The sequence below is a fragment of the Poecilia reticulata genome, linkage group LG17, assembly GCF_000633615.1.
Source record: "Poecilia reticulata strain Guanapo linkage group LG17, Guppy_female_1.0+MT, whole genome shotgun sequence".
Lineage (NCBI taxonomy): Eukaryota > Metazoa > Chordata > Actinopteri > Cyprinodontiformes > Poeciliidae > Poecilia > Poecilia reticulata.
In genome coordinates this window covers 5,026,847-5,047,958 of record NC_024347.1, presented here as the reverse complement: position 1 = coordinate 5,047,958, position 21,112 = coordinate 5,026,847, and the positions used below count along the sequence as shown (strand labels likewise).

The 21,112-nt window shown below is 39.1% G+C and overlaps 1 protein-coding gene across 3 annotated transcripts; it reads left to right on the top strand.

The window, feature by feature from the left end:
• The first annotated feature begins 4,562 nt into the window (after positions 1-4,562).
• Positions 4,563-20,006, top strand: ddr2b (discoidin domain receptor tyrosine kinase 2b). Of its 3 annotated transcripts, none has more exons than XM_017309828.1 (18): positions 4,563-4,600; positions 5,112-5,321; positions 5,666-5,770; positions 8,410-8,512; positions 8,625-8,862; positions 11,689-11,836; positions 13,247-13,349; positions 13,423-13,606; positions 14,297-14,537; positions 14,666-14,731; positions 15,042-15,178; positions 15,921-16,137; positions 16,228-16,439; positions 16,539-16,666; positions 16,752-16,961; positions 18,370-18,604; positions 18,692-18,841; positions 19,747-20,006. In XM_017309828.1, exons 3-18 carry the CDS (start codon positions 5,683-5,685, stop codon positions 19,876-19,878), a joined length of 2,592 nt encoding a protein of 863 aa, XP_017165317.1. In that variant the 5' UTR covers positions 4,563-4,600; positions 5,112-5,321; positions 5,666-5,682; the 3' UTR covers positions 19,879-20,006. The 3 variants fall into 3 exon arrangements, with proteins under 3 accessions (XP_017165317.1, XP_008431457.1, XP_017165318.1); XM_008433235.1 differs by having other exon boundaries at positions 16,210-16,439; XM_017309829.1 differs by lacking the exons at positions 4,563-4,600; positions 5,112-5,321; positions 5,666-5,770 and adding an exon at positions 6,859-6,978 and having other exon boundaries at positions 16,210-16,439.
• The last annotated feature ends 1,106 nt before the right edge of the window (positions 20,007-21,112 follow it).

Below are 21,112 nucleotides of genomic sequence, written 5' to 3'. Positions count from 1 at the left end.
ACACCTCAGCTCTATAGACAAAATATAACTCTTAGCAATGAAATATAAAACTGAAATTCAAAGCTGCTGTCACACTGTTAGCTAGTTAGCTGGCCGTTTATATGTGTGTATTGAAAGGTTTGTTTCAAACGTTCTTTCTTGATGAAGAAAGAACGTGTGGTCCAGATGAGTGAGTCTTCATCACCACAGACAGTATAGTGTAGCATGAGATTAAGTCAATTATTGGTCATTTCAGCAATGACATGTATGTGGCACTCGCACAGCAGATTTTTGTCAATATGTCCAAAAATTCTGTAGCAGCTACGTTTAAGTTTCAGATTGTGTTTGCTACAGTATGAAATGTTTAGTAAAGTGATGTGGAAGTTTTAATTTTCTATTTGAGACAAAAGGCAGACAGGCAATATTATCGCAGGGATGTTAGACAAATAAACATCAGTGGGTGTAGTTTTGAGACCACACTGGGTAACTGAATCAAAAAATAGGTCGGGCTGCCTTCCGTTGGAGCCACTTCAATCACCCAGGTTGACCAAGTGTCTGCATAGCGTAGCGTGAGATTAGGTAATGTCATTATTGGGTCATTTTGCTTTCACAAATTTGATTGTATTTGTGTATGTGTGTGATATATATTGTGTCTAAATTAAGATTTTGTTTCCAGGTGAAAACATGATCATTATTTTTGATCAAATTGAACATCAACAGCTTTTCTATGAGATATGTAGCAAGTTTGTGACTTCAAGAACCACTGTTATAAAAAGTTCAGATATATGTATTAGCTTCACATATTCAGGAAAAATTAATTCAATTTGGGTTAAAATATTGAGAGAAATAATTAGCCATCTCTTATCTATGTCTTTTATCGAACAAGACAAGACATAGATAAGTAATTGTAAGAGATCTGTTAAATAATACTAACTTAGGGCAGACTGAGCTTTTTTTAGGCAGCATTATATAAGACATGCAGATAATTTAATATAAAAAATACTAAGGTTGAAAGATAACATATAATTTCATTAAAAGATTTAGGATTGTTCCTGTAGCTCATGAGATTAAATTACCAAGATAAACCAGACACAGCTTCCATTTAAATCCTAAATTTAAACATAGAAGCATGATGCCATGTGATAAGTATTAAAAACTCTCATAAGTAAGAAAAATCTTATAATACTAAATTTTTGAAACATATTTCTGAAAGATCTAAAAGTTGTCATTGTTTTTTGTGTATGTTTGCGTTTGCGATATTCATATTTATTTATGTGGGGCAATACATTTTTTGGAGTAAATTTTGCTGTGCAGGCTTTAACTTTAAACTAATTATACATGGCATAAAACCGAGCATGCATCTAAACAGTATGACCTTTTCTATTCAATTGTACAATGCATTAAAAATAATCAGCTGGAGTTTCTTCATTCTGGTTTTTGTTAGTTAATATGTCTGTACAACTTTATCAGACATTTCAGAGGGAAATGGCTAACTAGCTTCTGACCTGTCCCTGCTGCTTAAAAATGTAGCCATGTCACACTGTCAGTGCTAATTACTAATGGGACATATTTTTGTAAGTCTGGTTATGTTGTGCTGTCATGGACAGTCGTTGTAATTTCAGTTATAAGAATCTGGTAAAAGCTTTATTTAACTAACATTAACTTTATGAAATCAGAAGATTTTTGACAGTCAACCTAATAATGCTAATGCTGCTATGCTAACAGAACTGATAGGTTTTGCTCAGTTGCATCAGCATTGTTTAGATTGGATATGTCTGCACTGAACAGGTTTTTTTTAAACACATTAAATTTATAAAACTGTTAATCAATTTGATTTTTTAAAAAGGAGCAAATTTAACGTTTCTTAGGACTATCTTGGATTGAGACAAGAATCAAAACGGTAATATATGAATCCCCATCAAACCCAGGCTGACTATTTCTGCATTTCAGACTGTTTAAACCTGTTAATTCGATTATAAAAAACAGAAAAATTGTTTTTTTAGTTTTTAAAAAGAAATCTTGTTCTCATAAGCTAATTGTAATTTAGAAAGCGTTGTTCAGCTACACGTGTTGCTCATTTTCATTAGCCTTGTTGCTGAAACACTGTGTTTCCATTCACCACCTAATTGCACAATTTGACATTTTGAAATAAATTTGCTTTATGGAACCGCGTCAATTTTGAAACATCTCTAGTTTTCTGATTAAAATGTCTTATCTCTAAGATGAGGTGGGGTTTTCTTTGGCTGTATAAAAATGAGTTTCTTTCGCAGAATTGCAATGGAAATAATTTTATCGCTTCACGAGTTACACAATCGACAGCAAGATGTTACCGCTAGCGCAAACCACGAAGAAGACAACAAGAAGTTGGACAATGACGTGGCATGTCTTGTAATAACTTATCGCGTGATCGAACTTACTCACGTCTGATGATTGCGTTTCTTTAATGGAAATTGCGAAATTGTGTGTTGTTTTTTTTTCCTGACATCAGTGGAATATTGACGAAGTTTTGCGCACATTATTTTAGTGGAAACGCAGCTGCTCCTCCACACCGCCCCACTCCCAGTAAAACAAGCCGTCCCTCCAGTACTACATCGTGGCTGTCCGTAAACTGCTGCGTCATTGTTGCGTCACACGTTGAAATGTTTTGGGACAATTTTAGGAGCGATGACGCTCTGTCGAACACTTTTGGACTCTAATGCACCAGCTCCACCATGATGACTGTGAGTGTACTGTGAGCCGGGACGGTATCTCTGAGCCGTTTCTAAACGTGAATATTGTGTTCCCTCCTCTTTTTTTCTTCCTCACCTTTCTCTTTAAGTTTCTAACCTCTTTCCTCCTCTCTGTTTGTCTCACCTATATATTTTTCCTCCAAGGTTATGTCTGTTCACAAGAAGTGTACTGAAAATGAAAGTGCACTTATGTTGATGTTCCTCGTGGAATTAAATGTCCTTTCTCAAAATCCACTTGGTGTCGTGGTGCGTCTTGTATATTTTATTTAGAGAAGCACAGTTCCACTTTTTCAGCTGAATTAATTTAAGCATTAAAAAAAACACACAAACATAAATGTTTTGAATTACAAATGTATTTTGGTAACTCTGCACCAGTACAGCACAACTAGAAACCCAAATAGCTTCACAAGTTTGGTCAAACATGTAGAACCAACACAACTGTAATTTGTTCAGCCAGTGCAATTAGGAGTAGAAGAGCCAATGTAAAAATAAATAATAAAGAAACTGAAACTGACAAAAACAAGTTGACTACCTTGGTCAAACTTGTAAAGAAAAGTGCAACAATTTTCTTTCAAATGGTACAGAATATAATGTAAAACAATTAAAGCACGACGTCGCTCAGAGCACGAAGTGTAGAATTAGACTGAATAGATATGTTCTTATGGATTGCTTTAAGTATCGTCACGATACCCGATCTATAATCCACGACCGATTCAAATATTAATATCGGATCGGTTCAGCTCTACTTTTCGAGAAGAATCTCTGAAGTGAAACTGTTTTCCAAAGTAAGGACAAACTTTAAAAAAAAAAAACGCTTGACCTGTTGCGAAAACAAGATGCAGGAGTGAAGGCGACAGCCAAGCCGCACCAGCTGTGCTCATTAAACCGGGTCAGCTCCCATTAAGCGCAGCGCGTCTGCAGGCGGCAGCAGCTCCGTGTAAAGCTGATAAGCTGGAAAATATGAATAATATCAGCCATTACCCGTCCACATCCGTCCGTGGCGTCCTGCAGCTGCTGCTGACACAGATAGTGGGCGGTCCGCTGCAGTTGGCGTCCTCTTTAATCTGCTTGATTATCATTAAAAAAGAAAAAGAAAAAAGACTGTAGGGTCATCCTGTTCACGCTCTCGAATCTTATTTTGTGTTTCGCCAATAAATTGAATCGTTCGATGTAAAATGATGAATTTGCATACAGTAAAACGTTCCAGTATGATCCCTTGCTTGAGGTTTGAGGTGAGTGGTTAGAAACTGGCGTAGAGAATAAAGTGGGAAATGATTGACCGGGTTTTGTTTCAATACGTTTCTATTTTACTATTCTGATTTTCTCCACAAAACATCTCAGTTTTTGCTCTGCAGCTTCTGAAACAAAAACATATCATCTGGTCTCTGATGCAGGAATAATTATTCTGCCATTTTTTTATATGGCATCTTGGAAAAATATTAATTGTCCTTGAAGTCAGGCAAGTCAGTTAGTACAAATACTAACTTGAATCTCTTAGAATTTTGACCACCAAAAAGTAGTGCATAATTGTTAACTTGGATTTTTTTTTTAAAATTCTACTTGAATTTAAAATTTTTAGTCCTCCTTTACTTGTTTTCTGATTTCTGATGCCCTGAAATCCTATTAGAAAGGTAGTATTACTCGTTTTCCAAGCACATAGTGCCATTTTATAGCACAGTCAAGTAATTTTGAGTTCGCAACGTCTTGAAGTTCTCTGTCTCTTTAAGAAGCTCCTGCTCTTTCTGAAACTCCACCTTCAGCAAGTCATTACAACATGGCTCCTCTATTAACCCTCTAACAACATTCTTACGCCAAGTCCAACCAGGCGTTTTGCACGGCTGAACGGTTGCCATGGGAGATTAAAGGATTAAAGAATCACATTAACACTCCAGGTATGTTTTTGATAAGGGATTAACTCAGTAAAGCTCCAAAAAGTAGATTTTACATGATGCTGCCCTTTTAAGAGGGGTACAGATTAGCTGAGTATGTCTTTTTCAGCTCATGTGTGAATTAAAATCATGTGTGAAGATTGGAGGGAAACAATTTCACTTGTTGATGTATGCTACAACCTAACCCACAGAAGTGAAACAAACAGGTGATATTGTGATATTTATAATATGTACATAAACCTGGATATGGATGACATGAAGGGAGAAGTTGAAAAGGCTTCAACTGAAATTCATCTTGGAGATCTTTACAGTCCCCGATGGGCTCAAGTGAAATGTGTCAGTCTTCTGTCTACGTTTTGGTGCAGTTTGTCGATTTACTTGATATTTAAAGTGCTAACCTGCTTCTGTACGTAGAGGAGAGCTACGTACAGCAGCTCTCCTCTTCAGGGTCACAATTTCAAACAATCCCAGCTCAAAACGTGTCTATTTTCTCTGTTTCTTTCTTATATCCCAGACGGATTGACTGTTACACCAGCCTGTGTTTTCCTTGCTCTCTCCCTCCCTTTCCCTTGTCACTCTCCCCTCCCTCTCTCCCTCTGAGTCTCCTGTCCATACCCAGAAATACCTTCCAAAGACGAGGTCAGCAGCAACTCACGGCTTTGAGTGCATCAAGTTCTAGAGAATGTGGAATCTTCTCTGAGAGAGGACAGAGGAACGTCAGAATGTAAGTAAAACCAACAAAGAAGAACAAAAATCATCTTAAACAGTTAAAAAAAAAAAGCAACTTTTAACTTACTTGTTAAAAGTTGCATTTTCTTAATCTAGATGCAGGATTTGGAGTTCAGTCTTATATGTTCCTGCTCTTTTATTTCATTTTTTTGTATAAATGTAGCAATAAATTCAGTGGAGCTCTCCAGTTTAAGATTTAAAGTCTAATGTTTTGATTTCCTCTGACTAATTCTTCCGCAGACGTATGTAAGAACGCCGATTGAATGAGATCAATGACTCCAAATGGAAGATTTAGAAAAAAACAAAAAGACATTTCTTATTCACTATCTGTTTTTTCAGGATCGCAGCTCCTTGAGATGACAAGCATCATGGAGGTCAAACTGAACCTTTGCTGCATCGTCTTCATCCTGGCGGCTGCCACTGTAAAGGCTCAAGTCAATCCAGGTAGAGACTCGTTCAGGCCGTTCATCTGCCAGCCAGAAGGCAGACCAGTCAACTGCTGTTCATAAGATTATTCAAAAAATGAAAACATTGGCATGTTGTCCGGACCTTAAGGTGGGTGGGCTGAGAATACGTGATGTGTGTGTGTTTGTGTGTGTGCGTGTTTGTGTTGTGTGTGTGTGTGTATGGGGGGGGGGGGGGGGGGGGGGGGGGGGGCTGTGCGTGTGTGTGTGCACTTATACGTGCTACATATAGAGGACCACTGTCACCATTGAGGACATTTTCCAGGTCATCACTTGTTTTCTTGCAGTTCTACAGGTTAGGATCAGAGTTGTGATGTGAATTATGTTTTGGTTAAAGTGTGTGTTAGGAATATACTAGTAATATTTTTTGGATTTGAATTGAGTTCAATTGAATAGTTAGGGTTAAAGAAAATATCTTGGTTAGGCATTTATCGTATTGTTTATCATTTATCGCAATAAATTTCTCATCCCAATGAGAATTTTGATTCATTGCTGTCATGATAAATTCCAGTCAATAACGTTTAAAACCCCTGAAATCTGTTTGTAGTGTTGGGATTGTTAGTTTTATTATTTTTCCTCCAATGTTTAGACATTAGGGATGAGCATTTATTGTATCGGTTATCATATATCGCAACACATTTCTTATCATGATAAGAATTTTGATTCAATGTTGCCACAATAAATTCCAGTTAATGATGTTTAACATGTTCCCAAATTGTTAAGATTCTTTTACTATTTTTTCACTGAAAGCATCCCAAAAAAAAGTAGTTGCAATTATTCTTTATGTGACTTTTGTCTTAAAGAAGCAAATTCAGTCACGGTCACACGGTTACCTCAAAGAAGAATTGATAAAAAGTTATTATCGTCATTTTTATCCTCATCACAAAATGTACTGCAAAGTGTGGTGATAAACCTTTAAGTTCTTATTTTAAAAGCAGCTTCTAAAATGAACGGAAGCCTATGCGAAGTTCTCTAAGCGGGAGCAGTACAAGGAAGTGTGTGAGTGTGTGCATGTGTGTGTGTGTGTGTGCGTGTGTGTGCGGTTTGCCCAGTGGTCAGGAGGCAAACATCCTCAGCACAGGCAGAGCTTTCAGGAGCAGAAGGCAGGGCGGGGAAAGCAGGAGGTTTGTTGGCGTAGCTCTGGCTAACACACACTCCGGCTCTCATTCTCCACACGTGACCAATCAGGTGCGTCCTTACATTTCAAGACTTTTCTTTTCTCTGCCTTCTTAAAGCTTTGCAGGCAACAAAAAAACTTTGACCGGGCATAGGATTAATCAGGATACCCTTTCACCCCTTTGTCTGCTATATTTGGGATCGGATGCTTTCTCTAATACCTTGAGTTTTGTTTTCCTAAGAGAATCTGGGCCGGCTTTCTAAGATTTTATTTTTTGCTAAAAAAAGTCATGAAAACCGAAGAAAGTGAAGAGCGGCCAGTCAGCGGACACTCCCTTCTCGTTTTGCTTAGACTGGCACCCACACAGTGATGCCTCTGTTTGGCTTCAGGGGCCACGCAGGGCAGCAGAAAAAGGGGCAAGAGGGAGGAAGGCAGTCCGGTCCAATTAGTACTCAACTTCTCAGGTCCTGTAGAAATATGTAAAAAGAGGAGAGAGGGGGAGAGGGGAGGGAAATGGCAAGACACCTTCCAAAATTATTCATGTCCGTTAAACTTTTCCGTGTTTTGACACCAACACAAACTTCAGTGTTTTGAAGCCTTCACCAAGTTGGACAAGATGTTCACCGCTTTGGAAATCAAAACCTGAAAAGGTGTTTGTATTGCGCTTCCTCGGTCGGGACTTAAAGGGAAAGTACTGTTTAAAATAAACTTTTTTGAGCCTCACGTTATAATGTTATTCGCTCATCAAAAACATACCTGGAGTGTTGCCTTGATTCTGTCATTCATAGTTGAGAAATCCCTTAATCTCCTGTGGCAACCAGGTGTGCAAAACACCTGGTTTGCACACCTTTGAGGACGAAACTCCTCCTCAGAACAACAGTTTCCAGGCTTCTGCCTCACAGATCAGCCCTCCTCTGGGACTCCTCCACTCAGCTCCTTTAGACTAGCCAGGATCAATTAGCAAACGAGAAGTATGAGCTTCTACTCAGTGAAAACGGTGTTAAATGGTTACTAGAGAAGGCATGTTGTGATGACTTCCTGAAGGTGGATCTTAGTCAAGTCCAGCTTATTTGTGTAGCACATTTGAGCAACAAAGCAGTTCAAAGTGCTTCACATCATGAAAACATGACAGAATAGTTAGTTATGAAACAAGCAAAAACCATTTCATTTTGCCAAATGTCATCAAGAATGATCATTAAATACAGATCAAATATATCAATTAATGTTCTGGTTACTATTCATCAATGGCAGCTCTGAACAGATGGGTTTATAGCCCTGATTTAAAGGAACTCAGCGTTTCGGCAATCTTGTAGTTTTCTGGAAGTTTGTTTGTTTGCCTCTCCATGTTTGGTTCTGGTTCTGGGGATGCAGAAACAGAACCAGAAGGTTCTTCCAGAGGTTGAAGGTTGATACAACGACAGCAGATCTTTAATATGTTCAGTGACTTATAAACCTTACAAAGTATTTTACAGCAGCTGCCTTGTGTCTGGCTGTGTTTTCAGAAATGTGCCGCTATCCTCTGGGCATGACTGGCGGGCAGATCCAGGACGAGGACATCTCTGCTTCCAGTCAGTGGTCCGAGTCCACCGCCGCACGATTCGGAAGGCAACTTTAACTCCTGCTTTTATTCCAACATCTCACTTCTGATCTATTTGAGAAACGAAAAGTCGTGAATTTAAACTCTCTTTTTTTTCTTTTTCACCCTCTGCTTCCCCAGACTGGACTTTGACACTGGCGACGGGGACGGGGCCTGGTGTCCTGACATCATGTCGGAGCCGGGTGGCTTCAAGGAGTACCTCCAGGTGGATTTGCGCTCGCTGCACTTTATCACCCTCGTGGGCACCCAGGGTCGCCACGCCGACGGCATGGGGAACGAATTCGCCCAGAGGTACAGAATAAAGTACAGCCGGGACGGCAGCAGCTGGGTGGGCTGGCATGACAGGATGGGAAATCAGGTGCGTGTGCTTTTCGGACAACATTGCTTCATAACAGCGACAACGTGCTGATCATTTTTAATTATATCTCTGGGGAACAATAGAAACAGACTGAGTATCTGTTTTAGCAGTTTAATAAAACAAAAAAAGCCAAAACCCAACAGATCTTTACAGTGATAAGCTGAAACTTAGTCATTTTTATAAAGTGCCGAGGCATTTTCATTACTGTTGCAGCGATTGCAGTTTTTAGGCCAAGTACCAATCATTAAAAAGCCCGACCTGCCGATTCCAATTTTGGCCGAAACCAATTTATTTTATTATTTTTTTCGTCTGAAAAGTTGCTAAGTACAACAACAGATTTGCCAAGTTGGCATCAACAATGTGACTATTGTTGCTATTATTGTTAACGGTTGGCCCGTCACAATAACAAATTTACCTGGATGATAAATCGCTCTAGAAGTTATTGCGATAAACGATAATGTTGTTTTGAGATAATTTTCAAGTAATGTAATGCTAACAGCATAATAACGCAAGAACACAATCTCAAAGATAAATGAACTATAAATTCTAACGAACATTTAACATTGTAACTGGAAAACATTTAAAATATATGAAATAAAAAAACTAAACAACAGAAACAACAAATAAATGAATTATGAAGCCTCTGTAAGCATAACTGTCCTTCAAAAAACTGTCTAGTTGAGACCAAAACACCAAACTGAAGACTTTTGTCATCCAGTTTTTTTAGAGGGAGACAAGCGATAAATCATTCAAACGAAAATTGAGTTTGTTTTAAATTATCATGATATTAATTGATTTATTTGTTACTGTGAAAGGTCTACTTATTGACTGATTTTCAGACCTTTGCATACTTGGATAAGATCGGTTCCACATGTGGCTATCGTCTAAAATTGAGAAAATCTGGTCTGATTTATCCGGTGTGCCCCTCCTTTTGGTGCAACACGATGCTGATCTTCTGCAGGAAACCACTGCCAACACAAGGATTTCTGAAACATCTAAGTCTCTCTCATGGCTATCAATCTGCTAATAAGCGCAGGACATTGATTTCAGCTGGACTCTTTCACAGCTTCATCTGTGATGATCACATAACCTCACTGAAAGTATCAACGGATCATTTTCTAGCCATGCAAAACGCAGTAAGAACAGGTATTTATAATGATCGGGCTGTCTGCTGGTGTCATATTTAAGACTTTTTAGCTAGCTTGCTAGCTAGCAAGATTAAATAGATTAAACAAGGTTAAATACTCTTTCAACAAAACTTAACATCTATGATTAACATATTTAAGGCGAACTTACTTTTAAAAAATTTATTTAAGACATTTTAAGCTCTTCAGGCTTTTTAAGACTTTTTAAGGATGTGTGGACACCCTGATGATTTCAGTGTAAATGTCACTGTAAGAATTACTAAACCTTTTCTTTTTTAATAAGATTTTGGGTGATTTTTTTTTCCTCGTCATCTGGATTGTGTGTTGGGTTTGTCTCAGTCCACATCGGTTCCAGCTCCAATTAGAAAGTTGGATTTTCCGAGTCAGATGCAAAAAGCGACTCCATTTAATTTCCATTTAATTTTGTCCGTCTCTAGGCACAGCGAATGCAGCTGCATTTGAGGCTAAAGTTGGAGGGGCGTCACAGGTGGAGACAGAGATAAGAAATCTGGCAGCTTTTAACTCACTTTTAACCGCGACGCGCCAGGCGGCCCTTCAGATCAGAGGAAGAATTTTTACATTGAAATTCAAAATGGATCTACACATCAGACACACACTTTGCATCAATCTGAAAGCAAAAGAGAATTGTTAAAGATGTTTTCCCCAAAACCAGGAAGTGTAAGAAAAAGAAATAGTAGAAACTACATTATGTTCATGCTATGATTGTGTTTATGTACGTAAACATGTGGTGTACATAAACCTTAACAAGTGTGGCTGAAATAGTTGCCCGCCTTACAGAATTGTTTTTTTTTTTCTGTCGTAGATGTTTCAGATCATATAACAAATCTCAATATCAGACAAAGATGAGCTGAAAAAAATCCTGATCCTAAGCAGTGGTGCCACCAAGAGAGGGTCTAAAGGTGGCTACAGCCCCATCTTGAAAAATGTTAAATAAAATAAATAAATAAATAAATTTACATAAAATGTAAATTATGCAGTTCCTGAGCTGTGAATCCATGTACAATTTTTTTCTGGTCTGGTCTGGCAACCCAGTGCATATTTTTTGGAAGTGCCACAAAGCGCCCCAAAGCATAAAAAAACCTGTTTAAGGTCATCCCACAATACCTATGACAGATTTAAGTCTTGATTTTGATTAGGTCACTCCAAACATTTTTCATTGGGGGAGATAAAAACAGAAGGAATCAGCACTGCGTACACAATCTGGCCTCGGATAAGGAACCTCTGACTTGGAAATTAAAGTAAAATTGTGAAAATAAAAGGCAAAAACCTGTTGATTTGATTGCTGTGGTACCAATGAGAATTTTCCCTTTGACTATTGAGTAAGTTATCTTTTGACATGCTGTTCATAAAAGAAACTTTTTCTTCATGAAGATGTCCTGTTACCTCATTTTATGGTATTCTCTAAAATTACTATTTTTTTATGTTCTATCAGAAAAAAAAGGCGTGGTGGAATAATAATAAATTCCTACTTAAATATATCTAAATCTATTTTCAAACCTTTAGGACCATTTTACAAATTTAGATTACAGACAGAGATTTGTATTATTCCTCTTCTGTTGGTGCAGAAGAGCAAATATTAATCTGTCAAATTAAAGTTTGCTTCCGTTCAGTGACACACTGAGTTATGTCTAACTTGAATGCCCTGCCTCTCCTCTTATAGGTTATCGAGGGCAACAAGAACACCTACGATGTGGTCCTGAAGGATCTTGAGCCCCCCATTGTCGCCCGCTTCGTCCGCTTCATGCCCGTTACCGACCCGTCCTTGATCGTGTGTATGAGGGTGGAGCTCTACGGCTGTGAATGGCTGGGTTAGTCAGGGCTCTTCACCACGAAGGCTTAGGCATGGGCTGGTGCAGCATTCTGACGGTGTTATAAATCTGATTTAAAATACCACAGATTTCCTGTATTGACACAAAAATTTAAATCTGAAAAAAAATGTTTAACAATATTTAAAAAAAAAAAAAAGAAAAGTTGCAAATATCTGGTGGAACATCTCAGTGGCATCTCAGAATGGCTATAAACAGCTTAAAGGAGAAACGTAATGACTTCCTGAAGGCGGAGTTTCAGAAAGAGCGAGAGCTTCTTAAAGACACGGAGGCGTTAAATTGTGATGTCGAATTTCTTCTGTCATATTAGATATATACAGCATTTTCACAACACTTGAAGGTAACATAGTTACTTGATTGTGCCATAAAATGACTCTTATGTGCCTGAAAAATGCATAATACCATTCCAGTACAATTTCTCTAATTTTCAAGTTTAGTTTGTTTTTAAAATTGAAACAAGGTAAATTCTAAAGGTCTCTATGAAAAAAGTGACATTTATGATGTTCTCTGTCATAGATCCATCCATCCATCCATCCATCCATCCAACCATCCATCCATCCATCCATCCATCCATCCATCCATCCATCCATCCAACCATCCATCCATCCATCCATCCATCCATCCATCCATCCATCCATCCATCCATCCATCCATCCATCCATCCATCCATCCATCCATCCATCCATCCANCATCCATCCATCCATCCATCCATCCATCCATCCATCCATCCATCCATCCATCCATCCATCCATCCATCCATCCATCCATCCATCCATCCATCCATGCATGCATCCGTCCCCATCTGTCCAACTTTTTAGCCTTTTTCCAATGCAATTTTATAAAGGTCAACTTTGACCCATGGTCCTATGGACGCCTCTGTAGTTAATCAAGTCAAATAAAGAAAATACAAGCAATCCTTGGGCAAAGCATGTTCAAATATTAGTCTATTTGACTGTTTTCATTGTCTTCATTGTAGGAAATACAATTATGCTGCTTTAAACTTTAAAGTATAAAGCAGACGTTAAAGTGAATTTAAAGTTTGCTTATATTGACAGCAATATATTTTAAGCTCGTGTTTCTCGGATAACATTTTTCTATAGTCTGACGGAGGTTCTCGAGTTTCCACAACATAACTGTTCATGTTTTAATTACTTAAAATGTATTAAGTTCATTTCCAAATAGCTGAATTTGTCTTTCTTGTTTTTATAGTCAGCTTCTTTTAGCCAGCTGACTGACAGTGTGCGGTAATAGTGACCATGCCAACCAGCCTGTGCCTGCACAGACTGAATTTTGCTTTACAGCATATTTTTAGTATGATGTCTCTATGTAATAATGTGAAAACTTAAAAAAAACCCCATCATTTTAGTTGTTTTTTTTCCTGCTCTTTCCAGACGGCCTGGTGTCTTACAGCATTCCAGATGGACACCAGATGATCTACAGAGGCTTGGATGTCTTCTTCAATGACTCTGTGTATGACGGAGCAACGGCTCAAAGGTCTGAACTTTATTTCTACATGTTGAACTATGAGGAAAACGAGGATGAAAAAAATCAAACTTTGCTTCTCCAGACTGACCAAGGGCCTGGGCCAGCTGACGGATGGCACCTGGGGTCTGGATGACTTCCTGCACAGCCACGTCCCTGGAGCGTGGCCTGGGTACGACTACGTGGGATGGAGCAACAAGACTTTCCCTAAAGGTTACATAGAGGTGGTCTTTGACTTTGACCACATCCACAACTTCACCTCCATGAAGGTGAGGAAGGACTCAACGCAGGAGGCAACATTTTAGATATTCCCTGCATTAGAGTACCTTTAAAGGGGCAGTATTTTTGTAAAATTAACTTTTTTGAGCCTTGCATCATGTTATAATGTCATTCCCTCATCAAAAACACACTTTGATGCCTTGATTATTTCATTCATTTTTGAGAAATCCCTTAATCTCCCATGGCAATCAGCTGTACAAAACACCTGGGTGGACCTAGCTCCGCCTTTGAGGACAAAGCTCTGCCTTGGAGATGCAGTTTCCAAGCTTCTGCCTCACAGAGCAGCCCTCCCTTGTGACTCCCTCACTCAGCTCCTTCAGACTAGTCAGAAGCAATTAGCAAACACCTGAAGGAACTGTACATCTGTTGAGCTCATTAAATATGTTTTTAAAGGGTTAATACAGGAGTAATGTTGTGATGACTTCCTGAAGGTGGAATTTCAGAAAGCGCAGGAGTTCTTAAAGAGATAGAGGCCCAATTTCAAGGCAACAAATCAGAAAATAAAATTTATTCTAGGTCATATTTGAGACATCTGACATTTTTATAAGAACTGAAGTTAAAATGTTTACTTGATTGTGCTATAAAAAGGCTCTTTGTGCCTGAAAACGCATAATACTGCCCCTATAAAGTCTGACACACAGCAGGATTTAGTCCTTTAATAATGCCTTCCACCTCTACAGGTTCATTGCAGCAACATGTTCAGCCGTGGAGTGAGGCTGTTCAGACAGGCCACATGCTTCTTCCGCTCCGAATCAGAATGGGAGCCTGACCCCATGACCTACAGGCCATCCGCCGAGCCCCTGAGCCAAAGCGCCCGATTTGTCACCGTGCCCCTCGGGGATCGAACGGCCAGCAGCATCAAGTGCCGTTTTCACTTCGGTGACCAGTGGCTGCTGTTCAGCGAGGTGGCCTTCCAGTCGGGTAAAACTATCAGAGCCACCCCTCAGAAAGCCTTTCATTCCCACCGCACAAGGCCATTATGTTAGATTCATAGCGAAACCGCCTCCTGACTCAATTCACTCTGACTTCCTTGCCTTTCTGTGTCACAGGCTCTGCCGTTTACAACACATCACTGGGTCCTCACAAGCACGGACAACACAAAAAACCCCTCCTAGGTAACCAGCCGAACCTCATCTGATCCGTTTTATTTAAGGCTTTCAGGTGGAAGCAGTATTGTTTTATCTAAATGTAAGCAAAGGTGAAGATAGGGGTTAAAATAAATGCTTTCTAGGTCAGCACTGCCCCCTGCTGAGAGAATCACAAACTACAGTTTTCAGTTTTAAGATTAAAAAAAAGAGAGAGAGAAGAATTTCTACGTTTTATTTATTATCCAGTAATAAAATGGTGAGAGTGCTACGTTCCTTTTCATATGACACATGATTGACCACATTTAAGTATTTTCAACACGTTCCTGTACATCATCAGGAGACGATCCCACTCACAAAGTGGATGACAGCAACACAAGGATCCTGATTGGCTGCCTGGTGGCCATTATAGCCATCCTTTTGACTATCATACTCATCATACTGTGGAGACAGGTCTGGCAGAAGATGCTTGAGAAGGTGAATGGACTGTATTTATTATTGAGATTTTTTTGTCTGTTTTGATTTTGGGGGGGAATTATTACTGATAGCTAAAGTTCAGACTAGGAAAACTGACATTGGAACCACATTAAACGTTACTGGTGTTGCATATCCTAAAATAATGGCCTAAGTCATTTTTTGCCAAAATGTTTTTTTATTGTTTTTTTTTTTTTTTTGCCTAAAACATTTTTTGGAAAGAAGAAAGTCATGTTTTTTTGTTTTGTTTTGTTTTGTTTCAGAAATTGCTTTTGGCACAAATTACTTAGGCTATTATGTTATGAAGGTGACAATATAAAATAAAATGGGTGAAAACAAGCTATTCTTAAAATCTAGGATGCCTTTCCACTGGCAGATTAATTCACTTATATCTAGAACTTTTTCATCAATATTAAGTTAATTTTTTCTTAAAACATGCTCCTTCAGTAAGGAAAGTAACCTTTCAGCAATAGATTTTGTCTTATTTTAAGTGTACTATGATAACCAGACCAAAATTACATGTCAAGATTTTGGATTTTTGCAGTGTATAATTTTCCAGTCAAAGTCCAGACCTGAAATTTCTGGCAAAGCTTTAAAATTGAAAAGAGAGGATTAAAAACTGCTTACCACTTTGTTAAACGTTGACATAACATCTCAAAGAACTACATTCTGACCATGAGAATGTGAAAAAGTCTAAAGGGCATGAAGTCACTCACACAGACTGTTACCTCTCACGCATCATAAGGCCTCCCGCCGCTGGCTGGACGACGAGCTGACGGCTCGCCTTGCCGTCCAGACCCAGGCCTTCTCCTTCCTCCACTCCTCTCAGTCCAGCGAGGACGGCTCCGGCTCTGGCTCCATCTCCACGTACGAGAGAATCTACCCCGCCTCCGCCGACTACCAGGAGCCTTCTCGCCTCATCCGCAAACTGCCTGAATTTGCTGAGTGCGCAGAAAACCTTGGTAAGGAGGGAGCCGGGGGTCGAAGGTCAACGCTAAGGTCTTCAAAAGCAGCTGAAGCAATAGGCCCTGCAGCGCGTGCTTCTCTTCCAGAGTCGGGAAGCTCCAGTAGAGCAGGCGTCGGTTCTGACGGCGCGCCGCATTATGCCGAGGCGGATATCATCAGTCTGCAGGAGTCCTCGGACAGCGGCTCCATCACAGCCGCCAACATGAACCTCTTTGCTGGATCGGATTCGACCTTGAGGGAGTTCCCAAGAGAGAAGCTGACCTTCAAGGAAAAACTGGGAGAGGGCCAATTTGGGGAGGTAAACTCATTTTTTGACTTGATATTAAAGCTACTTCTGTTCAGTGTCAAGTAAAGACCGGAACCAAAGCGGACGATGAGCTGATTTCCCTCCACACAGGTGCACTTGTGCGAGGCTGAGGACATGCAGGACTCCTTGAGCGAGGATACGTCGATGGAAGGTAGCAGTGAGTCTCCTTTGCTCGTAGCTGTGAAGATGCTACGGGAAGACGCCAACAAGAACGCCAGGTAAGAGTCGCTGGCTGAATGGTAGAGCAACAGAACCATCTTTGACCCATACAGTTCTCAGTTTTAGTTGGTGAATTTGCTGCAGGAACGACTTCCTGAAGGAGATAAGAATCATGTCTCGTCTGAGGGATCCCAACATTGTCCGCCTGCTGGCGGTGTGCGTGGACACGGACCCTCTGTGTATGATCACGGAGTACATGGAGAATGGAGACCTGAACCAGTTTCTTCGCAGTCTCAGACTGAAGACCCTGACTGGCGGCGAGGCAGACCAGCAGGAGGGGAGCGACGAAGTCAGGTAGTGCACCATCTCCGTTAATGATTCATATGCAGTTTGGGCTTTGTCACATCAAAACCGCAAACCGATGTGTTTCATTGAAACAAGTGAAAAGTTCAGTGCGCATCTGTATTCAGACCTTTGAGTGGATTCAGAACTACCTAACACTGCAGTTGCCATATTTTCTGGACTATAAGTCATCTAGAAATTGCCGTCTTTGACTTTGAAGTCTGCAGGCAGTTTCTGTGGTCTAAATCAGGGCGGTCAGTATTGACTTTTAAGTCTCTCTGGATTGTAAGACCAGCTAACCGATGAAAAAAATCTGAGTTGCCCAGAAAACACGGTAAAAATGTAACTATTGGGTTTGTTTGTACCAGCTTTTGAGCATGAAGCAGCTGAAATGTTTGCCTGTTTTTTCTTGCAAAGTAGCTGAAGCTCAGTCAAATTTGATCGATTTTGGTATTTTGTCACACATTCTTCACTGGAATTTAGGGTGTAACAAGATCTTCTCATACAAGATCCCATGACATTAAAACATCCCAATGATTCTTGTTGAGGTGACTGCTGTCTTGTGAGCATTAGTCAGTTGCAGGTGCCATGACTTTGCTTGAGGAAGTTGTAACAGAAGATGCCCAAGTTACTCTCAAATCATTTGTTAGGCAGCATTTTGGGTTTCCAGTAAGAATGATGAATGGCAACAGAGCGGAGACGCAAGCAATATGTAAGCACTGCAATTTGTTCATAATTGAAGAAAAAAAATAACACGCAAACAAACTGAACACACAAACATATTTAAGTTCCTTAGAGAACTTAAATATGAATCACAGGTAAAAACATTGCTAAAAAGGTTAATAGAGGAGCCGTGTTGGGATGACTTTCTGAAGGCGGAGTTTCAGAATGGGTAGGAGTTTTTAAAGCCGCAGAGGCCCAATCTCAATGCGTTAAATAACAAAGTAAAATTTCTTTTAAGTCGTATTTGATATATAGAGCATTTTTATGACAACTTGATCATGCTATAAAATGGCACTAGGCTCCTGGAAAGGACACAATACTGCCCCTTTAAATGACTTCTGAGGCCAATTAGTTGCACTAGATTTTGCAGCATTAGAGGAAATTCGGCTGAAAACAAAAGAATGTTGCACTTTCCAGATTTTTTATAAACAAAAAAAATTTTTTGTTGGCCCTAGTTACCTTTGTTTGACAGTGGTCAGATAGGAAAGTGGGTAATGAGAGAGGAGGAAGACAATGTAGCAAAGGTCATTAGGTTGGGACTTGAACCTGTGATTGCCGCATCGAGGACTAATGCCTCCTTACTTGGATTGTGCTTCACACCTGCACCACTACTGCATCACACTGTTCACATTTGTATGCATAAACATGAATCAAGAACCTTTAATCAGTACGACACTTCTTCTGTCCTGTATTGTAGTTCCGTCAAACTGCTCGGCATGGCGGTGCAGATCGCGTCTGGTATGAAGTACCTGTCCTCTCTCAACTTTGTCCACCGGGATCTGGCGACCCGCAACTGCCTGGTGGGGAAGAACAACACCATCAAGATAGCGGATTTTGGCATGAGTCGGAACCTCTACAGAGGGGACTACTTCCGCATCCAGGGACGAGCCGTCCTGCCAATTCGCTGGATGTCCTGGGAGAGCATCCTTTTAGTGAGTGATCAAACAAAGCGGGACTGGATTCCTTAAAAACTAGAATGAGTCCACTGTGGGTTCTGTTTTTGTTGTTTGTTCTCTCAGGGTAAGTTCACCATGGCCAGCGATGTGTGGGCTTTCGGGGTGACTCTGTGGGAAATCCTGACCCTGTGCAAGGAGCAGCCATACTCGCAGCTCTCTGACGAGCAGGTGATCGAAAACACGGGCGAGTTCTTCAGGAACCAGGGCAAGCAGGTGAGCGCCGCTCAGGTGGTCAGCGCGCATTTACAGTGTTGTGCTAAAGTATTCATTTTTCAACTTAAATTATTCAATGTTTACATCCATGAACTTTAGTATATTTTCTTTGGCATTTTGGTGATAAATCTACACAAAGCAGGCAAAAACATTTGACTGGAAAGGAAACAACACATGGTGTTTAGATTTGTTTCAACTAATATCTGAGAAATGTGTATGGAGCTAAATCGAGACCATAAAGTTTGTTCAAAAGAATAAAACACAAACTGAAAAAAACGTTTGTTTCAGATCTTTTTTTCTCAGTTTCAATTTTTTTCCCCTTTTGAACAAACTTTATGGCCCTGAGGTAGCTCCATCATTTCGAAGCTCCAAAAGTAAAAAATTTGGTAAAAAAAATTTTAAATTAAAAAAAAGCTCTGAACTTTTGAGATTAATTTCTGAAATTTTCTAGAAAAAAACTTTCCAAAAACTGAAATTCAGAAATGTAGGAAATATATATATATATATAAAAAAATTTTTTGCAATTTTTGACTTTTCAAGCTCAAAATTTGAGATTTTCTAGATAAATTTGGAGATTAATCTCAAAATTTCTGAGCTTCTTGGCAGTAATTTACTCTTCCTTTCTTTTCTGTCTACAATGGCCATCCGTTGGAATCTTTAGCCCTGCTGCCTCAACGTTGCACAAATGGCTTTTCTTTAATCCTAATATAATATTTCCAATCAAATATTATAGATTCTGATAATGATGTGACAAAATGTGGAAAGGTTAGTGGTTGAAAGCTCCGTATGGTGCTTACACAGTTTGTACTGTCTTATTTTATGCTACACATGCCCTTAGCTCTTATTAAACTAAACATAGCCTGTCTTGCTTGTGAAATAATTGCCTTGTTTTTTTATGCTCCAAGGTATACCTGCCAAAACCTCAGTGTTGTCCTGACAGAATCTATGGCGATCTCATGCTAAGCTGCTGGAGGAGAAATGCTAAGGAAAGGCCGAGCTTCCAGGAGATACATGTCCAGCTGACGGAGAGCAGATGAGACGCCAAGCAACTTCTATAGGGTTAATTACCGCCTGGAAGTGTCAGTTCTGGATTAACTGGACCTACTGGAACTAAATTGGGGTCACAAAGTTTGTTCAAAAGAAAAAAATTCTGAAACTGAAAGAAAGTTTTACATTCTGTTTTACAGTTTGAAAGCTTTTTTTTCCAGTTTCAAATCTTTATTTTCAGTTTCAGTTTTTTTCCATTTTAAAACTTTTTTCAGTTTCTAAACATTTTTTTCAGGTTCACTTTTGTTTTTCAATTTCAAAATAATTTTTCAGTTTCAAATCTTTTTCAGTGTTATTTTTTTCAGTTTTAAGAATTTTTCAGGCTCAATTTCTTTTTTTCTGAACAAACTTTATGGCCTCAGTTTAGCCCCGTACAAACTGTTCCATCTGGCATACCATAAAAACACTGAATTACAAAAATTGGTTATCTGATTGCTTGAAAGGCTTGAAAATAATCAGATTTAAACTACATACAAATATTTTGGGATATATGAAAAATGTTGAATATGTGGAATTTTTATTTGTTATTCTCTGAAAAAAATAATTTTGACAGACTATTGACTTATCAAGTATGACACTTGATCAAATGAGACAATGAGATAGGATGTTTATTTTGTCTAACATTTATTTTCTTTAATACTTATCAATTTGATGGATTTCAAAAACATACCGTTAGCAAGACTTGCTATTTATGCTATTTTACAGGGGGCTTTTGTTATATTCTGATATCAAAATTGTATTTTTGTCTTCAAACTTTTATGCCTCATTTGGTGAGAGAACTTGTGTATTAATATACCAATCTTTCCTATTCACTCAGCATAGTGGATGATAGAACTGTTTTGAGATTAGGTCATTTAAAGTTTTCTTTTTAATTACTAATCATGTCAAAAACAATAATTTCTCTCTGACCTGAAATTTCAAGCCTCCTGTTTGTTATGTAGATGCATCTAAAATCAACTTTGGACTCGATGTAAACAAAGAAAATTGTATATAGCGCACATTTATGTATAAGTCTATGATGCTGTAAGTGACAGATACATAAGATTACTGTAGTCTTGAAGAAAACGCAATACTGCTCCTATAAGGAATAAGCAGTGTGTACACACTGCATCCACACATACATGTATTTATTTTTGCATTCTTTTTATATTGTTTCTATTTATAGTGTACCAATAAAATCTCTTTACACATTTGGATATATATTTATGTGTTTGTTTACTCAGC

Excerpts from the sequence above, each read along its gene's own strand:
- ddr2b (XM_008433235.1), top strand. The coding sequence starts at position 5,683 with ATGACAAGCATCATGGAGGTCAAACTGAACCTTTGCTGCATCGTCTTC. Across the intron at positions 8,863-11,688 it reads ATGACAGGATGGGAAATCAG|GTTATCGAGGGCAACAAGAA; the intron begins GTGCGTGTGCTT and ends CTCCTCTTATAG. Across the intron at positions 13,607-14,296 it reads ACAACTTCACCTCCATGAAG|GTTCATTGCAGCAACATGTT; the intron begins GTGAGGAAGGAC and ends CCACCTCTACAG.